We start from the raw sequence: 19,135 nt of genomic DNA, 5'->3' as shown, positions 1-19,135 counted from the left end.
TTCACTGTCAAAAATGGGAAGTCACCATATGTCCAATAATTGTTCAGGTGTGATGTTAGACCCAGCCCAAAAAAAAGAAAACTTTTTTTTTTTTAAATTGAAAAGCACTAAAGAGCAAGTACTTCCTCTCTCTCTCTTGGGTTAACAGTACTACATCCCCTTCAGTTCCCTTCTTTAAAGCAGTAACCTTTATACAACTAATATCTGCAGTGGTAGTTTTGAATTTATCTTGTAGTATTTGATTGAAAATCATGCTTTGCCCGATTCATTATTGAGTATCAGGAATGTATTTAATTGGTATATATACCTTAATGTTACAGCGGCAGCATGCATTAAATGTACAATCTCAACTTGAACAAGAAAGATCTGAAACACAACAGCGAGTAAATAAAGAACTAGGGCCACTTAAAGAACAATTACAGGTAAGATTTTCTGGTTCAGTTACTTAATGTAGGTTATAGAGGCTCCATACAGTATTTGTGTCTTAGCACAGAATCTTGGTGTATTTATTCCTTCAGTAGAAATACAAAGTACATTGTACATAAGTTTATCTGTGTTCAGGTACATATAAGTACATACTACTAATATGTCCACATTTCAGGTACATATACAGACTATAGGTATATTAGTTGCAGAAAAAACAGAATTGCAGTCACAGTTATCACAGTCACATAAAATTGTTGAACAGAGATTAGGTAAGTTGGTTCATAATAAGATTATATAATATAGTCAGCATAAAAGTATATTGACCCTAGATATCATCATAGTTAATTTGATTTTTAAATTTTGTAAAGCGCTATTTTTTTGGATGCATTTCAGTGCATACATGTTTGGTTTTGAATATTGATTTCACCTTCCACACCTTTAAAGCTAAAAGGACAAACATATGAACATTTCCGTTTTCCATCTTATCTTCTTGGTCTGAGAGTCAAGTTTGCCAAGATTATTAGTTAGTTTGAAGCAAATTTTATTCTGTCCTTAACATGTTCAAAATATCCATCATATGTTGAAGACTTTTTGAAAGGAACTATAGTTGTGTTCACTAGGACTGGGACGATTACTCGGTTAATCGGATGCGATTCGATTACTAGGCGAAACTGATTTCAATTTTGCAAAACCGGTAATCGCTGTCAAACAATAAACATTACGAGTCGTACTTTATACATATCTTTGACTAGCACATAGATCCACAGTATATTTCCGCTAAAACACATCAATTGAACATAATCAGTAGTCTCGGATTTGCCTGTTGTGATATATTTAAAATAAAATACACCAAAATATGACTTATTAATTGTCACACTGCTTGCAAACGATAAAGTCTGTAAGTTTCTAATGAAGCCAGCTGCTGGAAGTACCTTTATACGGTTGTCAGTAAAGAAAACAGCATTTTCAATATGGCGGCTGATTAACCGGTTTGATTTGATTTCAAACAAAAGATTAACTGGTTTCAAAATTTTGAAATCGTCCCAGCACCAGTGTTCACTGTTCCAGGCCAGCTTTTTTGTGGTAGTGCACATGTTTATAAGACTCATTTCTAGTCTTGTGTAAAGTTGATATACATGTACAAAGTATCGTTATTGGCAACTTTTTTAATATTTACATATCTGTACTTTTTTTTGTAACAGGTGAGGTTGAAGACTTGACAGGTCGACTGAAAACATCTAGGCAGCGAGTAGCTGATCTAGAACGAAGTCTATCAACATCATCAAATTCTAGTCAGAAGTTAGAACAGGTAAAAATACCTTATTTGTAGAAAATCTCTGCTTGTATCAAAACAGGGTTTCAGAAATCTCATGTCCGGAGCCTGGGGGCTACCAGAAAATTCTGTCGGGCTACTAAATTTTTTCAGAGCATGCCTGCCGGGCTACCTTGAAACTCCGTATCGAGTAGCCAGGAAATCAATAATTTAGTCTTCAAATATTATTATGCCCCCCTTCGAAGAAGGAGGGGTATATTGTTTTGCAGATGTCGGTATGTCGGTCGGTCGGTCGGAATGTAGACCAATCCGTTTTCGGATGATAACTCAAGAACGCTTGGGCCTAGGATCATGAAAGTTAAGAGGGAGGTTGGTCATCACCAGCAGATGACCCCTATTGATTTTGAGGTCTGTATGTCAAAGGTCAAGGTCACAGTGACCCTGAATAGTAAAACGGTTTCCGGATGATAACTCAAGAACGCTTGCGCCTAGGATCATGAAAGTTGATAGGGACATTGGTTATGACCAGCAGATGACCCCTATTGATTTTGAGATCAGTACGTTAAAGGTCAAGGTCACAGTGACCCTGAACAGTAAAATGGTTTCTGGATGATAACTCAAGAATGCTTAGGCCTAGGATCACGAAAATTGATAGGGAGGTTGGTCATGACCAGCAGATAACCCCTATTGATTTTGAGGTCAGTATGTCAAAGGTCAAGGTCACAGTGACCAGGAACAGTAAAATGGTTTCCAGGCAATAACTCAAGAATGCTTAGGCCTAGTGTCAGGAAAATTGATAGTTATGTTGGCCATGACCAGCAGAAATAGATCTAGTGACATGCTTTCACATTTCTCAAGCCACAGCTTTCAAATTTGGACCTCATACACATTGTTTTGTACTGAAATGAAATTTGACCTTGTTTTTGACCTTGAGCTGGTCTTGAAATTTTGAACATTCAAAAATGGCTCAGTGGATGGCGCCAAGATCACTCTGTAATCTCTTGTTAGGTTAATAGGTTAAATGTCAAGGTCAGATTAAACCAGAATGGTAGAACTTCTGTTTACAGTGAGCTTATAATTTCTGTTCATTTTGCTATTACTGAATGCATCAAGGGGGGCATTTCGTGTTCGACGAGCTCTTGTTTTGATAGTTGTCTATAATCCCCTTGTTTATCAAGAGATACATTCCCGAGGCGTTAATTATCTTACCACCTACTGTCACAATCAGCAAACAATTAACCGTTTAATCGTACCCGCAGGCAAATGTTTACAAAAACGTGCACAAGTGATTTTAGACTGATCCAATAACAAAGTCGCTGATCGGTATTGTTTAAAACAATATGCAAACCAGTCTTAAAATTACGTCATTTTAGCACAACCTGCCAAAGTGTACTTTCGGTTTCGCTGACCTCAATATTTATCGAGTGATCAGAAAGAACAGATATTTGATTTTGAAGCAGTTTAGTGCTTACACTGATTGTTTATGCTTTTCAATTTAAATACTTGCCTAACATGCAAAAAAATTGACCATGATTTAGCAAAATATCAGAAAGTATACAGAATTTTGGACAAACATAAATTCGGATAAGTGAATACACAGTGCCAAGAAACTGAGAGACGTTATATACGCGGTTCCAGTCCGTTTATTAAACCAGACAGATGTTTAGAATCAGACAGAATCAACTTTAAATAATTTTGAGATAAATTACAATTCATACAGCTCTAAGTTAGTAAGTTCTAAGGAATTTGCAAGTTTATAAAAATTGATTTGTATTCCTTTTTTTATTGCCATGTTGCAATAACTATCAGGAGTACTCCTGATAAAATTACTCAGTTTAAAAACATGTAGTTTATCTTTTAAAATGAGAAAAAGGAGTAATGATAATTGCTATTTAAGAGAACAAAATTTATAACAATGTGCGTATGGCTAAAATTATGAAACCTCTAATAATTTAATCATTCCATCCACTGTAGTATAGAAGCACATAGTAAATAAACCCAAATGGCCATTGCCAAATAAACTTAAATGTTCGGGCTACCAGATTAAAATTTCGGTAGCCCATTGTGCTGCCAATAAATTTGCAGATTTCTGAAACCCTGACTATATCAAAATCAGATTTACTTCCTTCTTGAAACTGCTTGCCACCAATGGTTCTACCTTGTTTTCAGTTTTTTAGCTCACTTTAGCAGAGAGTTCTCAGTTTGAGCTATTGTCATACCTGTGTTTATTGATTAGAGACTTGAATAGAATCACATCATTTTCAGTGTTAAATTATGTAAGTGCTTTCATATTCATAATATAAAGCAAGAAATCTATAGATCAGTCGCAAGACATGCTCGAGTTACCTAGGGTTTCTAATGATCCAAGGCAAAGATAATGTTAATATAACAGTCAGAGACTACCTGAGCCATAGTTTCTCAATGAGCAGTGCTTGTTGGAAGTATTGTTGTAAATGATCTGTATGTGTATTTCATAGAAAAATTCTTCCTTAGAACTTTTTAAAATATTTCTGTTATGTCACCCATTTTATTGTTCAATATCTGTCATTTATACTGTATAATCTTTTATTTTTTTTGAAATAAAGAAATGAGAGTAATTGTATAATTGAATGGTTGTACGGCATAAGGCAGTCACTTGTGAGTGCGTATTTTTCTGGTTTAATTTATATGTTTAAGGGAGTTTTTCTCCTAAATGCGTATGTCTGTCAAATTGACCTTACCCTTAACCACGCATTTAATACACCTGGTATAGCAGAAATAATACATTTGCTGTTTACTGACCCAAGGAAATATGTAGGCCCTTTTGTACTTATTATTAAAAGATGGGAGTTTCTTGCTAAATTGTTGTTGGTAATTAATCCCCTAAAACTACAAATCATATCTGTCAAATATGGAATACATTGTTTCACCATATTGCAGCGAGACCCTGATACTATCAAGAATCAAATTTACTTCCTTCTTGCTTTTTGCACCAGAGTTCAATTACCTTGTCCTTCACTTTTTTGCTGCACTTAGAAAAGGTCAGTTTACTCATTGGTTTCATAGCTTTTTATGATTTGTCAGACGAATATTTAATCCAATATTCTGATCAAAAGTATGTGCATTTATAAATGCAAACTTGTGTCCATCTAGGTCTAGATATGTAACAGCAAGAAACATTTATATTACTCGGATCCTGAGCCATTTTTGCAAGTTTATGTTGCTTTTGAAGGAAAATTAGAAAATTCAATTCTGGTAAGATTTCATAGGTAAACTTTTCTTTATTAAATATCATGTTACACTATTGTCACTTCTGAAAAATTTTAACTACTGTTCACATAATAATGTGTTCTCTGTACAGACAGTAAGCAGTGCAAAATCAAACCTAGTCAATTTGCAATGTAAAGTAATTGTACACTTTTGATATTAGCAATTAAATTTTTTTGGGTTTTAATATTATGTTTATAATTTTTCATACTACAAGCTATTGCTTTAAAATTGCAACAGTATTCCCATATAATGACCACTGTCATCAAGAAACTGAGTCATTCCTGCTTTTTGCAAGAATTGATGGCCTTGTTACATAGACAAGCCGAAAAATAATGGCAGAGACACAATTGATCTTGTATTACAATTAAAAATCGATGGAGCGTCTAGCACCAGAAGGCGTGTTTTTTAATACTGTATAGATATTTCTAATTGATTTCGTTATATTCAGCAATAAAAAGAAAGTGATTTAAAATGCTGAAGATGATAGATTGATTGGGATTATTACTAATATAATTTTGTAATATTAAGCTGTTGCATCTTCCACTGTGTTAAGTTAGCAAATTAATCTTTTCCTCTACTAGATAGTTTTTAAATCCTCACTGGCTGTTTCAAAAGGTACTCCAGCTGCTTACATGGTTGGCTACATGGGACCTGCCTGTAAAAAATGCAGGAGAGCACCTGTCTTCTCCATATTAAAAGATGGAAATATGACCAAATTGTTGTTGGGTTACTTAAAAAAAAAATACAGAATTCTTACTGTCCAAAATGAGTAACAAAGTTCACACTATTGTGCCAGAGTAGAGATCCTTAAGTGATAGTTTAATAGAGCGTTAATCTCCCGCCTTAACAGAGTTATATATTTGTTATGCAAAAATAAAGAAAAAAAATTCCCAAAGTGATGTTTTATTTTTCATTAGTGCAGTATTTCCAGAGTATTTGTTATGAAAGGAAACTAGTAAGTCCAAAGTTAGTTATGCAATTAAATAAACTTGATAGATGCATTTTATAAAAAGATATGTATAAGCACACAGTGAAACATTTTTAGCTGTGATATTATCATGGTAACTGACGCCAGTTGTAACAGTTTTAAAAATGTTTGATATTTCAGTAAAGCACAGGAAGAATTGAAGCAAACTTCATCAGAGGTGCAAGAGAAATTAAAGTCAAAGGTAAACTATTTACTTTTATTTTGATGATAGTGTTGACACTTCTATTGCTTCACCTTCACTGAAATAAAATATTAATTGCTTAACTTTCACAGGGCTGAAGATAATGTGTCTCTCTGAAAAGATGGATCTTATTTAGTTCAGTGGCCAGAAATTCAAACCAGCTTAGGGTCAAGTTTTGGCACATTGTCCAAAGTAATTCTGTTACACTGAATTTGAAAATTAAATACCTAATTAAATTGTTGTTATGTAATTGTCTTCACTTAATTTTTATAGTCTTCAGCTCATGCTTGATCTTTGAAATTTGAAAAGACCCAGTGAGTATCATCCAACTTTGGTGAGCAAATATGACTTGGTTAAGTAGGCACATCTTCCTGTTCTCTCTTTTAGACATCTGAGTGCAGTGGATTGCAGCACAGTGTTGACGATCTGAAAAGGCGGCTAGAAATGGCAGAACTATATAGCCAGCAGTTGTCCAGTCAAAACGAGTCTGGCATGGAGACATTGAAGGTAGTTGAGCAACTTCAGCAAGAACGGGACAGTCTTACCACACAAGTACAGCAGGTAGTTTTTCATTCATTCTGTCATAGTAGACAGTTGTATAAAATTGGATATAGTTTTGGGACCAGTCTCAAAATGCAAACTTCAAATTAGCCTATTTCAAATTTGTTCTCAGAAGTAACTGAGAAGGATTGAGCTGTGGGAGTGCTATTACTTAATATATTTTGTAAACAAGTTATTAAAGAACTGTGTGGGTCCTCCATGGCTGAGTGGTTAAGGTTGCTGACTTTAAATCTTTTGCCTCTCACCGATGTGGGTTTGAGCCTCACTTGGGGCGTTGAATTCTTCATGTAAGGAAGCCATCCAGCTGACTTACGGAAGGTCGGTGGTTCTACTCGGGGTACCTGCCTGTAATGAAATAATGCACGGAGGGGCACCTGGGGTCTTTCTCCACCATCAAAGCTGGAATATGACCCATAATTGTGTCGGTGTGATGTTAAACTCGACAAAATTAAAAAAAAAAAAATCAAGGAATTGTTCCGTTATGGAATCAGAGCTGGTCAACAGTCACCTTAATATAAATATTATGTAGTAGCCTAGTAGTAGAGCACCGGCTTAGAGTGCATGAGGTTATAGGAGCACTACCCTTACAGATAGTAATAAGTGTTATGAGAATGAAATGTTTTAAAAATCTAAATGATTTGTTTATATTTTCAGTATGCAGAATCATTCCAGAGGGTATCTGTAGAGAAGGATCAACTTACAGAACAGTTCAAACAGTATATGGAACAATTACAAAATCAAAATAGCCAGCTCACATCACAGGTAACAAAAGTTATTACAACAATACTTTTTGCTTGATAACTTATGAAGATGTCTCAGACTTGGCACTTTGGACTTAGGTTTGCTGAATTTCGAAAAGATGTTTGTCAGTACAGCTTAGTGTTTACTTTTCTAGTTGACTTATACTTCAAACATTTTAGTCGATACAGATTTCAAAAAAGTATTTCATCAGGTACCCCATTGTTTAGTAAGACGTGTAGCAATATCTGGACAGTATTTATGCTCTTTTGCACTTCTAGAACTTTAACTAAAAGTAATTTTTAAAAAAAGCTGTAATGAATCTTGAACATGGTTTATGCATTTTTATTAATTGAGGATATAGATGCAGAATTTTTAGCTCACATGTCACAGAGTGACAGTGTGAGCTTTTGTGATCGCGCAGCGTCCGTCGTCCGTGCGTCCGTCTGTGTGTAAACTTTTGCTTGTGACCACTCTAGAGGTCACATTTTTCATGGGATCTTTATGAAAGTTGGTCAGAATGTTCATCTTGATGATATCTAGGTCAAGTTCGAAACTGGGTCAACTGCGGTCAAAAACTAGGTCAGTAGGTCTAAAAATAGAAAAACCTTGTGACCTCTCTAGAGGCCATATTTTTCAATGGATCTTCATGAAAGTTTGTCTGAATGTTCACCTTGATGATATCTAGGTCAAGTTCGAAACTGGGTCAAGTGCCATCAAAAACTAGGTCAGTAGGTCAAATAATAGAAAAAACGTTGTGACCTCTCTAGAGGCCATATTTTTCATGGGATCTGTATGAAAGTTGGTCTGAATGTTCATCTTGATGATATCTAGGTCAAGTTCGAAACTGGGTCAAGTGCCTTCAAAAACTAGGTCAGTAGGTCAAATAATAGAAAAACCTTGTGACCTCTCTAGAGGCCATATTTTTCATGGGATCTGTATGAAAGTTGGTCTGAATGTTCATCTTGATGATATCTAGGTCAAGTTCGAAACTGGGTCACATGCTTTCCAAAACTAGGTCAGTAGATCTAAAAATAGAAAAACCTTGTGACCTCTCTAGAGGCCATATTTTTCAATGGATCTTCATTAAAGTTATTCAGAATGTTCATCTTGATGATATCTAGGTCAAGTTCGAAACTGGGTCACGTGCAGTCCAAAACTAGGTCATTAGGTCTAAAAATAGAAAAACCTTGTGACCTCCCTAGAGGCCATATTTTTCAATGGATCTTCATGAAAATTGGTCAGAATGTTCACCTTGATGATATCTAGGCCATGTTCGAAAGTGGGTCACGTGCGGTCAAAAACTAGGTCAGTAGGTCTAAAAATAGGAAAACCTTGTGACCTCCCTAGAGGCCATATTTTTCAATGGATCTTCATGAAAATTGGTCAGAATGTTCATCTTGATGATATCTAGGCCATGTTCGAAAGTGGGTCACGTGCGGTCAAAAACTAAGTCAGTAGATCTAAAAATAGAAAAACCTTGTGACCTCTCTGGAGGCCATATTTTTCAATGGATTTTCATGAAAATTAGTTAGAATGTTCACCTTAATGATATCTAGGTCAGGTTCGAAACTGGGTCATGTACGGTCCAAAACTAGGTCATTAGGTCTAAAAATAGAAAAACCTTGTGACCTCTCTAGAGGCCATATTTTTCCATTGATCTTCATGAAAATTGGTCTCAATGTTCACTTTGATGATATCTAGGTCAGATTCGAAAGTGGGTCACATGCAGTCAAAAACTAGGTCATTAGGTCTAAAAATAGAAAAACCTTGTGACCTCTCTAGAGGCCTTATTTTTCAATGGATCTTCATGAAAATTAGTCAGAATGTTCACCTTGATGATGTCTTGGTCAAGTTCAAAAGTGGGTCAAGTGCCTTCAAAAACTAGGTCATTAGGTCTAAAAATAGAAAAACCTTGTGACCTCTCTAGAGGCCATACTTTTCATGAGATCTTCATGAAAATTGGTCGGAATGTTCACCTTGATGATATCTAGGTCAAGTTCGAAACTGGGTCAATTGCCTTCAAAAACTAGGTCATTAGGTCAGATAATAGAAAAACCTTGTGACCTCTCTAGAGGCCATATTTTTCAATGGATCTTCATGAAACTTGGTCAGAATTTTTATCTCGATATCTAGGTCAAGTTCAAAACTGGGTCACATGAGCTCAAATACTAGGTCACTATGTCAAATAATAGAAAAAAACGACGTCATCCTCAATTCAAAACTGGGTCATGTGGGGACAGATGAGCGATTCAGGACCATCATGGTCCTCTTGTTTTATATTGAGAAAAGTTTTTACAGTCCAACATAAGCAAGCACAATGTCACAGCTCTTATTTATTGTGTGTGTATTTGTACAAGCATAGATTGCTGACCTAGACAAGGTCTGTCTTCACACAGTGACTTAGTCACATCCATTGCATTCAAAAAGGAGACACCTCCCATTTATTGATTATTTATCAGTAAGAATTGTCTATAGATTATGTTGGGAAGTTGTAGTGAAGATGTCCATAGAATTTCAAGTGTACTGCATATATACGTAAACATCAGCTAAAGTTATTCTGACTTGTACTGTATTTTCACAGATATTCTTGTACTTTGTTAGTGCTGTTAATTTTGCTTATCAATTTGCAGTTAACATTGCTGACAGAGGACAGAGAGAAACTGGTGACACAGAACCATGATATGGAGGCAGCTGTCATAGAACTACAGAGGAAACTTGGTATGCTTATACTTCTACTTTCTTGAATTTTAGAACTGATAGGTTTATGATCTTATGTACTTGTTAACATTTTTGTGTCCCCCCTTCCCACTCCCCACCCAAAACCCCAATTTGTTTGTGAGGGGGGAGGGGGTGCACTTGGATTAAGCCATGTCTGTACAACTGTCTGTCTGTCCATATTTGTGTTGTACATATCTCAAAATGTGTTTTATCTAGGGTCATCAGACATCATTGGAATGTTATTCAGCATTGTGAAATTGTGACCCCTAGGGTTTTGTTTGGAATTTCACCCTGTAAGACCAGAATTATAGAGTATGTTAGGTAACTGTTTTTCTGAACTGAAGTTTATCCAGCAAGTCGGAGAAAGGTTTATCAACCCAAGGCTCAGCCAAGTTTTGTTGTTTTTCTTTAGCTGAAAAATTATTTGGTGAACAGGGTTATCTGAAACTGACAGTTTCAAATTAATCACTGAAGTAATATAAAAACAAAGCGTCAGGTATGTCATTTTACTTCAAGGCTTACTTTGCCATTACATACCTTGATTGATTTTTTGTTTGTCAATAAAATATCTGCCCTCTATTTGTTGCCTTCATATCAGTTGCCCCTAATGACTGTGGTTTGGAAATCTCACTTGAGGTGTAGAATTCTTTCATTTGAGGAAGTCATGCATCTGGTTAATGGAAAGTCTGTGGTTTTACTCGGGTGTCCATCTTCATCTGAAATAACACATGAAGGGATACCTGGGGTCGTCCTCCCCCGATATAAGCCAAAAAGTCATCATATGACCTGAAATTGTTTCGTTCTAACTTAAAACAAAAAAAAACAATCAAATGTACATGCTATATATTTTCTGTTATTTTAGAAGATATATCAAGCCAGGGACCAGTGGTTGATGAGTCCATACAGGAAGAACTGAAGCAGGAAGTGCTGAAGTTGCAGACAGAGTATACTGATCTGTCAGGGAGACATGAGGCTCAGATACGAGATAACTCTCAGTTGAGCAGGTATGAGAATATTGGAAAAGTTTCATTCTACTGTAGATTGGGTAATATTTACATGGTTTTAATTTTGCCAAATTACCCAGCTCAAAAATTTAAGGATATGGATACTAAAGTTGATGACTAGGCACATGAACACATCTGTTGCAAGCCTTGCTAGGGTCAAAGGATTTAAAGCCAAGCTTTGGTCAGTTGTTTCTGAACACAAACTGGAGGTTGACTGTTACTTGCAAGGCTTTATTCTGAGACTGGTCTCCAAACCTGCTTTATTACCTCAAAGACAGTATGTTTCATGCGAGGAAGCCTTTCAAGGTTGCAGAAAGTTGGTGTTTCTAATTAGGAGCCCTATTGAAATAGTTCCTGAATTGACACATAGGTTACTTCTCAACAATTAAAGTTTGAAAAAATACCTTCAGTCTGGAAAAAAGTTCTGCTGTAGGTACTTACAGAAACTTAAGCATCTTGATTGACATGCTAGGAGTCATGCCAGTTATAATGGCCTTACAGTCCTGCTGTTTCTAATTAAAATTAAGAGAATAATTGCTACTTTTTAATTTAAGTAAATATTAGATATATTTTATATTAAATATATTTGACTTTATATATTGTGTTAACAGGCTTTTAGAAGAGAAGGAGGGCAAGCTTGTAGAGTTAGAAACGAGGTTGGAGGAGCTGGGAGATCTTGCTGGAGACAAGGCGGAGCTCCTAGAAAACATACAGAGTGATAAAACAGCACTGAGTCGAGCTCTCACACAGAACAGGGACCTGAAACAACAACTTGCAGAACTACAGAATGGATTTGTAAAAATGGTATGGAAGAATTTGTGATAGGGCTTTCAAAAACATTTCTTTTGTATCACATACCAAAATGGTTAGATATATGTGACCTTCAGACAGCATCCCAGAAATTAGTTTAGAATAAATTTATTTTAGCTCGATTGTGATAAAAGCTTCAAGCATATTTGAACCACTCTCAAGATGGCTTCCCGGAAAACCAGTACTGGAGTCATATGAGAAGGAGTGGTTGTGACCCCACTGAGGCTCAAACTCACAATTCCCGGGTTGAGTGACCTGCACCTTAACCACTAAACCACCACTCCCCTTGAGTAAGTTTTAGAAGGGAGAAGCAGGTGAGTATAAACCTCTTCTACAAATCTTATGATCCCATCATCATCCTTGCATATGTCCCTCACAACCCAGTACTAATACAGTATGAGCATTCTTTATTTTGTTTTTTCAGAGCAATGACAATATGGAGATGTTGACACAGTTACAGACAGAACAGCATAGCAGCAGAGACTTAATGACCAAACTTGCACAACAGGAAGATGAACTGAAGGAGATCAGGGAAATGGTATGGTAGTGGCTTTTATACTTAGTTTATAGTGGTTTTATACCATATAAAGTGTGTCGCATTCTAATATGCTTTAAGGTAATGGCAAATTCTGTACTTACTGACATTGTAACTCTGATTAAAGAATAGCGCATGATAAAAACTTGGAATAGCATCAGGTTCAAATATTTTAAACAAAGTTCACTGTCCAGTCTCAGGATGTAGTATTTTCAAGGTTGTGTTTAGAAACAGCCAGTCAGTTACCAGTACAGAAACAGCCAATCAGCAGCTAGTATAGTAATCAACTAACTGTTTGGAAATAAGCTACTGGAGTTTTGAGATTGGTAACATTGGACAGGGGATGATATGCAATGTTAGAACTAATAATAGAAAGAGTACTTAGACTGAGTGTATGGTTGTATTGTATATATATAGTTTATACAGTAGGCAGAATGGATAAACACAAGATCATATTATACAGTTAAATGGTGGTTGCTTACTTTTGCCTATCACTGCTGTGGATGAGCTTCCCAATGGTTAGGTTCATTAATTTAAGGAAGCCATCCAGCAGGCTTTACAGAAAGTCGTTGCCCTTGTTTCCACTTGTGCCTGAAATAATGCCCTTATGTATGAAGACATGGGTTCTTCATCCAGAAGGCTGTAGCATAAAACTGTGACTGTTTGCATAAAAAAATATATATATAAAATGTCAGTGTGTGGAATTGATATAAATTTTCTATCACCAGCTATCACAGAAGGACATAGAGCTACAATCTGCCCAGGAGAACTCTGTAGAAAGCAATAAAGCCAGGTTACTTCATGAGCAGATTCAGGATAGGTTGAGACATTATGAGGCCCAGGCACAACTGGTAGAAACTCTTCAGAAAGAATTACATTCATCTCAGGTAAGTTTTCTTTTAAATTCCAGTTAGCATAGGTCTGTAATGGCGTCTTTTCTACTTTTTAAATGCGGTTTTGCTAGTATTCTACTTAAAATTTGCAAGAAACAAATCAGAGGTTTTCAGTTTCATGGTTTTGGTCAGAAAAACTATTTGGCAGGGATATGAATTTGTGAACTCCATATTTTACGGATAAAATGAATGTGAATTTATTTGTTAGTTGGGATTTAATTTTGAGGATTGACTCAACCATTGAATCCACAAAAAATAGTCCCCCACGTATATTAATGATTTTGCAGTATTGGGTTATAATAAAAAAGTGAATGTCTACTTTATTAGTTCACCAGCTGCTTCAGTAAAGGGATTGAATGAGTTTGTTTTATGTCTTTTTGAAAGAAGTAATATTTTTTTGGTTGTTCCAGGATATGGTTGATGCATTGACCACACAGAACAGTGAGCTTAGATCCATGTTGATCCGAGCAACAGAAACAAAGGCCCTCAATCCTGATTCCAATGTTGAGAATGCACAGAGAGAAAATGTGGTAATACTTCTTATACTATGAAGAACTGTTCTTGATACAGAAAGTCATGTAGAATTCTTTGTGTGAGGAAATCATCCAGCTGGCTTACAGAAGGTTGTAGGTTTCACATGCTTGAAATAAGTCCCAGAGGGCACCGCTGGTGTTCTTCTATCATCAAAGCTAGAAAGGTGGCCATGTGACCTAAAATATGTCGGCGTGACTCTAAACCCTACAAGAAAGCCTGTACAGTTGTCTGCCCTTGTCTCGATTATTTGAGTGGGAGGGGATATGTTGAGCCTTTCTCCATCATTAAAGCTTTAAAGTTGCAATCTGACCTTAGTAATATAAGTGACGAAAATTCTAATCCAAGAGAGAAAAATGTCATTTTTGCATAATTTTCTTCAAACTAGATTCTCATAAAAGTTTATATTACTGGTATATAATTTTACTACATACTACATGTATTTGACCTTCAGATTGATTCTCTGCAAGCCACAATCCAACAGTTAGAGGGAGAGAGGAACAAACTTATGGAAAATCTGAAGAAACAGAGAGAAATGTCGGACACACTCAGCGTGAAGGTCTCTGACTTACAGGAGGAAGTTGTACAAAATAGTATGTTTCATTGTTTCATGCAAACTTTAGTTTTGTTTTTTCAAACACTCTTTCATATCAGAACTACTTATAGTGCTTTTATTAATACACTGAAAGACAGCTGTTTGCTTTAATACTGAATATGCTCTTAAAAAGATCTTTTTATTTTGCCTTATTTAGAAATATTTTCTTATTGGTTTAAACCTTAGGAGTTAAAAATGTGAGGTCCTCTGATAGTATACATGTACTTTTGTATTACAACTGTTGATGCCAGGTCAATTGTCCCTTACCAATATTGATCCAAGATAAAATAAGTTGAATTCTTTATGTAAAGAAGCCATACCGAAGACTTCTTGAAGGCTGGTGGCTCTACCCTTGTTGGTAGAAATTGGGGAGGACGTATTTTGATGTTAAATGTCATTTAACATAACAATTTGTAAAAGAAAAGAAAACATTTCACTTATGTAAAATATTTTATTTGCAGATGCTTCCAATGCAGAAAATGATAAGGTTTCTCGTAGTGAGTACGAAAAACTGAAATATGCCTCAGATATGATACAGGTAAGCCAACCGGTATATTTGTTATAAAGTCAGGAAAAGGATATACATTTGTACATCTGAAAGCGATGCAGGTTGTATCGCAAGTGGACTGAGTATCTTAGAACTGATCTTTATTACTAAGCAAGCTGAGTAGGGGCAGATTTTAACAAACGAGGCAGATTTGTATAGTGTGTAGTGGTAATGCATTGTAATTTGTAACAGGAATAGTGTCTTAAATTGGCATGATTTACAAATGTTCCATTATGTTTGTATATCCAAAAAGTGGTAAATATTTTTCCGAGGCCCTGTATTCCTTTCATGGGCTTTATACTGCCTTGGTAGCCAAGTAAATGAGCTCACACTTGAAGTAAGGGAGGTTGTTGGTTTGCTCCCTTGCCGTATCATACCAGAGCTGTGAAAACTGGTACCAGTAACTCCTTGCTTTGTTCACAGCATTACAAGGGAAACTTGCTTTTCTACCCTCATATCACCTGGGCAATGGAATGAGGTGGCAAGATTGATTAATACAAGTTGTAGAATTTGTTTTACAAGCGACTTTAAATAAATTAGTATAAACTAATTTAAGTATTATTACAGGTTCTTCTTGGAATGTAAAGTACCAAGTGTATGTTCAGTTATGATGTAAATATTCATATTTCTAAACACATTAACTTTGTCAATAACAGGATAAATATAATCGTGTGATGAGAGACAAGGCTGACCTTACAGACAAGGCAGATGAGCTGGAACATTTGGTGCTACAGTTACAGGGAGAAACTGATACTATAGGTAATGATAAGGTTTCAATTGAGTGGTGTGTGGTTAATTTTCAGCTGCCCGGTCTTTACAAAATTGTTGATGCTATAATTTACACAATATTAATCATTAGGTGTTGTATATCAATGAAGAAGTGTACTGTAAACTCAGTGGATGATGTGTTGATTTAGTGTGGTTAAAGTGTGATCTTTTATGGCCAATGTAAAAACTGTTGCTGACACTTAAATATGTATGCGTTAGACTTGTTCATCAACTGCTTCAGTAGTTTGATATACTGTATAAGTGGAAAAGTTTGCGATATGAAAAATTAAAATTATTAAAATATTAGCCAGCCTAAATTTCCATTGTCACCAAGACACTTCATTATAGTCAAGTAAAGATACAGGAATAGTCTCCGTCCTTCCGTCCGTAACATTTCGTGTTCGCTCTGTGTCTCCTAAACCCCTTGAAGGATTTTCATGAAACTTGGGTCAAATGATCACCTCATCAAGACCATGTGCAGAACCCATGAGTCAGCCATGTCAGCTCAAGGTCAAGGTCACAACTCAAGGTCAAAGGTTCGAGCCTTCCATTTCGTGTCTGTTCCCTATCTCCTAAACCCCTTGAATGATAATCATGCAACTTGGGTCAAATGATCACCTTATCAAGACGATTTGCGGAAGATGATTTGCAGAACCCATGAGTCGGCCATGTCGACTCAATGTCAAGGACACAACTCAAGGTCAAAGGTTTGAGCCTTCCATTTCGTGTCTGCTCTGTATCTCCTAAACCCCTTGAAGGATAATCATGAAACTTGGGTCAAATGATTGCCTCATCAAGACGATGAGTCAGCCATGTTGGCTCAAGGTCAAGGTCACAACTCTGGGTCAAATGTTTGAGCCTTCCATTTTATGTTCGCTCTGTATCTCCTAAACCCCTTGAAGGAATTTCAATAAACTTGGGTCAAATGATCACCTCATCAAGATGATGTGCAGAACTCATGAGTCAGCCATGTTGGCTGAAGGTCAAGGTCACAACTCAAGGTCAAAGGTTTGAGCCTCCCATTTTATGTCTGCTCTGTATCTCCTAAACCCCTTGAAGGATTTTAATTTGACTTGTCCTTAATATTCCCCTGATCAAGACAATGTACAGAATTAAAAATTCACCCCTGCAAGCTTAAGGTCAAGGTCACAACTTGAATGTTTAATGCTTCCACCCAATACCATCAACCCTTTCACTATCCATAACAGTGGTGGGGGATATAGCTGTCTTTCAGACTGCCTTGTTGAGTTTGATATACTGTGGTCACTGGTGCCTATAAATCCCCCATATAAGTTTGGGAAAATACCTGAAATCTAAACATTGCGGTTTTTTGTTTCTATGATGTTCTGCAAGACAATGTGTGCGTTAGTCATTACTGTATGACTGTTGCTGTTTTACAGGAGAGTATATATCTCTATACCACCACCAGAGGGCGCTGTTACAGCAGCGAGAGTTACAGAAAAATGACTATATCAAACAACTTGCCAAAGATAGGGAGGAACTTCAGGTAATACATGAACACAGGTGATACAGTTCAGTCTTTGTGTTGCTATATTTTTTGGTTCTTTCTGATGATGGAGTTCATTCAAATTATTTGTATAATAGAGTTTAGCTTAAACGGGTTCTATGGGCCTTAAGCCTTAGAGGGAAATTTCACATTTCTTGACCTCTCATGAACAGACTGAGTCAGCTGTTACTTTATGTAGTTGCATTTTATGATTCAAAAGGTTTTTCTTATATCTTGAGAAGCAAAGCTTCTAGATACACTGAACTTTGTGTGTATAACAGTTTTTTCCCTGATGTTCATCATCTGAGAAATTGGTTTACCTTGAAAGATTTTATCTTTCATTGTTGGGTTTCATCAACAGAAGTTCTTCTATTTTTACTTGGCAGAAGATGGAATTGTCACTCTAAATTTATTTAATGCTTTATTTTACGTATTTAGAATATAAGGATATGTATTAAATATTTTTTTAGATGGGCTCTTGTATATACCAATTCAGTTGCAAGTCCATCAGTTCAGTAGTGAATGGTAATGTAGCAGCAAATATACTTACACATAATTTCCTTGTGTTGACAAGTGAATATGACAAAATAAATTGAATAAATTCTGTGTGGAAAGACACAAATGTAAAACTGTCAGTGTAAACTCATCGATATTCATAGGGGTCTACCTATGGAATATCAACTCGACTTTCTAGATACATTTCTGTGCCCTAAATAATACATGAAGGGGCACCAAGGCTATTTTCTGCTGTATCAAAGTTTGCAAGTCATGTACAATAGCTGTCAGAGGGGCAATAAACCCATCAAAATGAATAATTGCCTAATGAAAGAAAGACAAGAATGCTAAATTTCTATGGATGTGCTGGCTGATCATGATCTACACTGGTTGCAAAGGCAGAACCAATCGTGTCCAGCATGGTAAGGGTTAAACCATTGAGATTAAACAATGCTGTTATTTCTACCTGTTTAGGACAAGCTTGGTGAGTTACAGACATTGGTCATGCAGTTAATGGGAGAGAAGAACATGTTACAGAGTTACCATATGGAATCTGTGAGACCGGTATCTCCTAACATACACCCACCTGTATCCTCACATAAAGTGCACGGGAAACATGATGGTAAAATGTCTTTTTATTGTTGTTTTTAGCTCACTAAAAATGCAGGACATCTGTAGAAGTGTCTGTTCATTTGTCCTGAAACTCTTCTTTTAAACACCACTTCAGTTATCAAATACTTAATTGATGCGATTATTACTGATGTACATGAAGACAGGAAATTCTGAAGTGGCAGAAATCATTCTTGGAGTTTCCCCTTAGAGATTTTTCAGTATCTTGCATATAGTGCGATACTAATTTATTGGGATACCATTGTCTAGAGGACTTAATCAAAGACTTCAAATCACCTGTGGGTTCAAAACTGGGCTGTGGTTTTACCTGTTCCTAAAATAATGCCAGGATGGGCACCTGGTGTCTTCCTCCACCATGAAAAGCTGGAAAGTCACCATACGACATGTAATTTTGCTGATGTGTTGTTAAACTAAACAAAAAAAGGCTGAGTAAGTTTGAGAAAAGCCAGTAAACTGCAATCCTTACAGAGGAACCCTACTGGGAATACTGAAAGTTTGTTGTACAGACACAGTTGCTCACCGTAAGGATAATTCACAAAGAAAATACCTACCTTTGTTTTTTTTGTCCTGCAGATATATAATTAACAAATGGTTAAATTGTAAACTGAAATTTTAGTGTAGGATCGTCCTGAGGACGCAGACAAGCCATCACAGTGATGACTTCTCTTACATTATACAAAAAA

General features: G+C 36.1%; 1 protein-coding gene across 1 annotated transcript in view; it reads left to right on the top strand.

Annotated features, from left to right (window-relative positions):
- Positions 1–19,135, top strand: part of LOC123551073 (golgin subfamily A member 2-like) — a 53,656-nt gene that overhangs the window by 31,697 nt on the left and 2,824 nt on the right. Inside the window, exons 4-21 of the mRNA XM_053524180.1 lie at positions 321–422; positions 602–695; positions 1,629–1,735; positions 5,530–5,669; positions 6,057–6,117; positions 6,505–6,678; positions 7,333–7,440; positions 10,050–10,137; positions 11,000–11,141; positions 11,753–11,945; positions 12,376–12,489; positions 13,215–13,373; positions 13,790–13,909; positions 14,365–14,503; positions 14,967–15,043; positions 15,709–15,811; positions 17,221–17,327; positions 18,297–18,444. Coding sequence (XP_053380155.1) covers positions 321–422; positions 602–695; positions 1,629–1,735; positions 5,530–5,669; positions 6,057–6,117; positions 6,505–6,678; positions 7,333–7,440; positions 10,050–10,137; positions 11,000–11,141; positions 11,753–11,945; positions 12,376–12,489; positions 13,215–13,373; positions 13,790–13,909; positions 14,365–14,503; positions 14,967–15,043; positions 15,709–15,811; positions 17,221–17,327; positions 18,297–18,444 — 2,176 coding nt within the window. The remainder of the gene's footprint in view (positions 1–320; positions 423–601; positions 696–1,628; positions 1,736–5,529; positions 5,670–6,056; positions 6,118–6,504; positions 6,679–7,332; positions 7,441–10,049; positions 10,138–10,999; positions 11,142–11,752; positions 11,946–12,375; positions 12,490–13,214; positions 13,374–13,789; positions 13,910–14,364; positions 14,504–14,966; positions 15,044–15,708; positions 15,812–17,220; positions 17,328–18,296; positions 18,445–19,135) is intronic.

This window comes from Mercenaria mercenaria, chromosome 15, assembly GCF_021730395.1.
Source record: "Mercenaria mercenaria strain notata chromosome 15, MADL_Memer_1, whole genome shotgun sequence".
NCBI lineage: Eukaryota > Metazoa > Mollusca > Bivalvia > Venerida > Veneridae > Mercenaria > Mercenaria mercenaria.
Note: the sequence above shows the minus strand (reverse complement) of the source record. Positions and strands in the feature narration are given on the sequence as shown.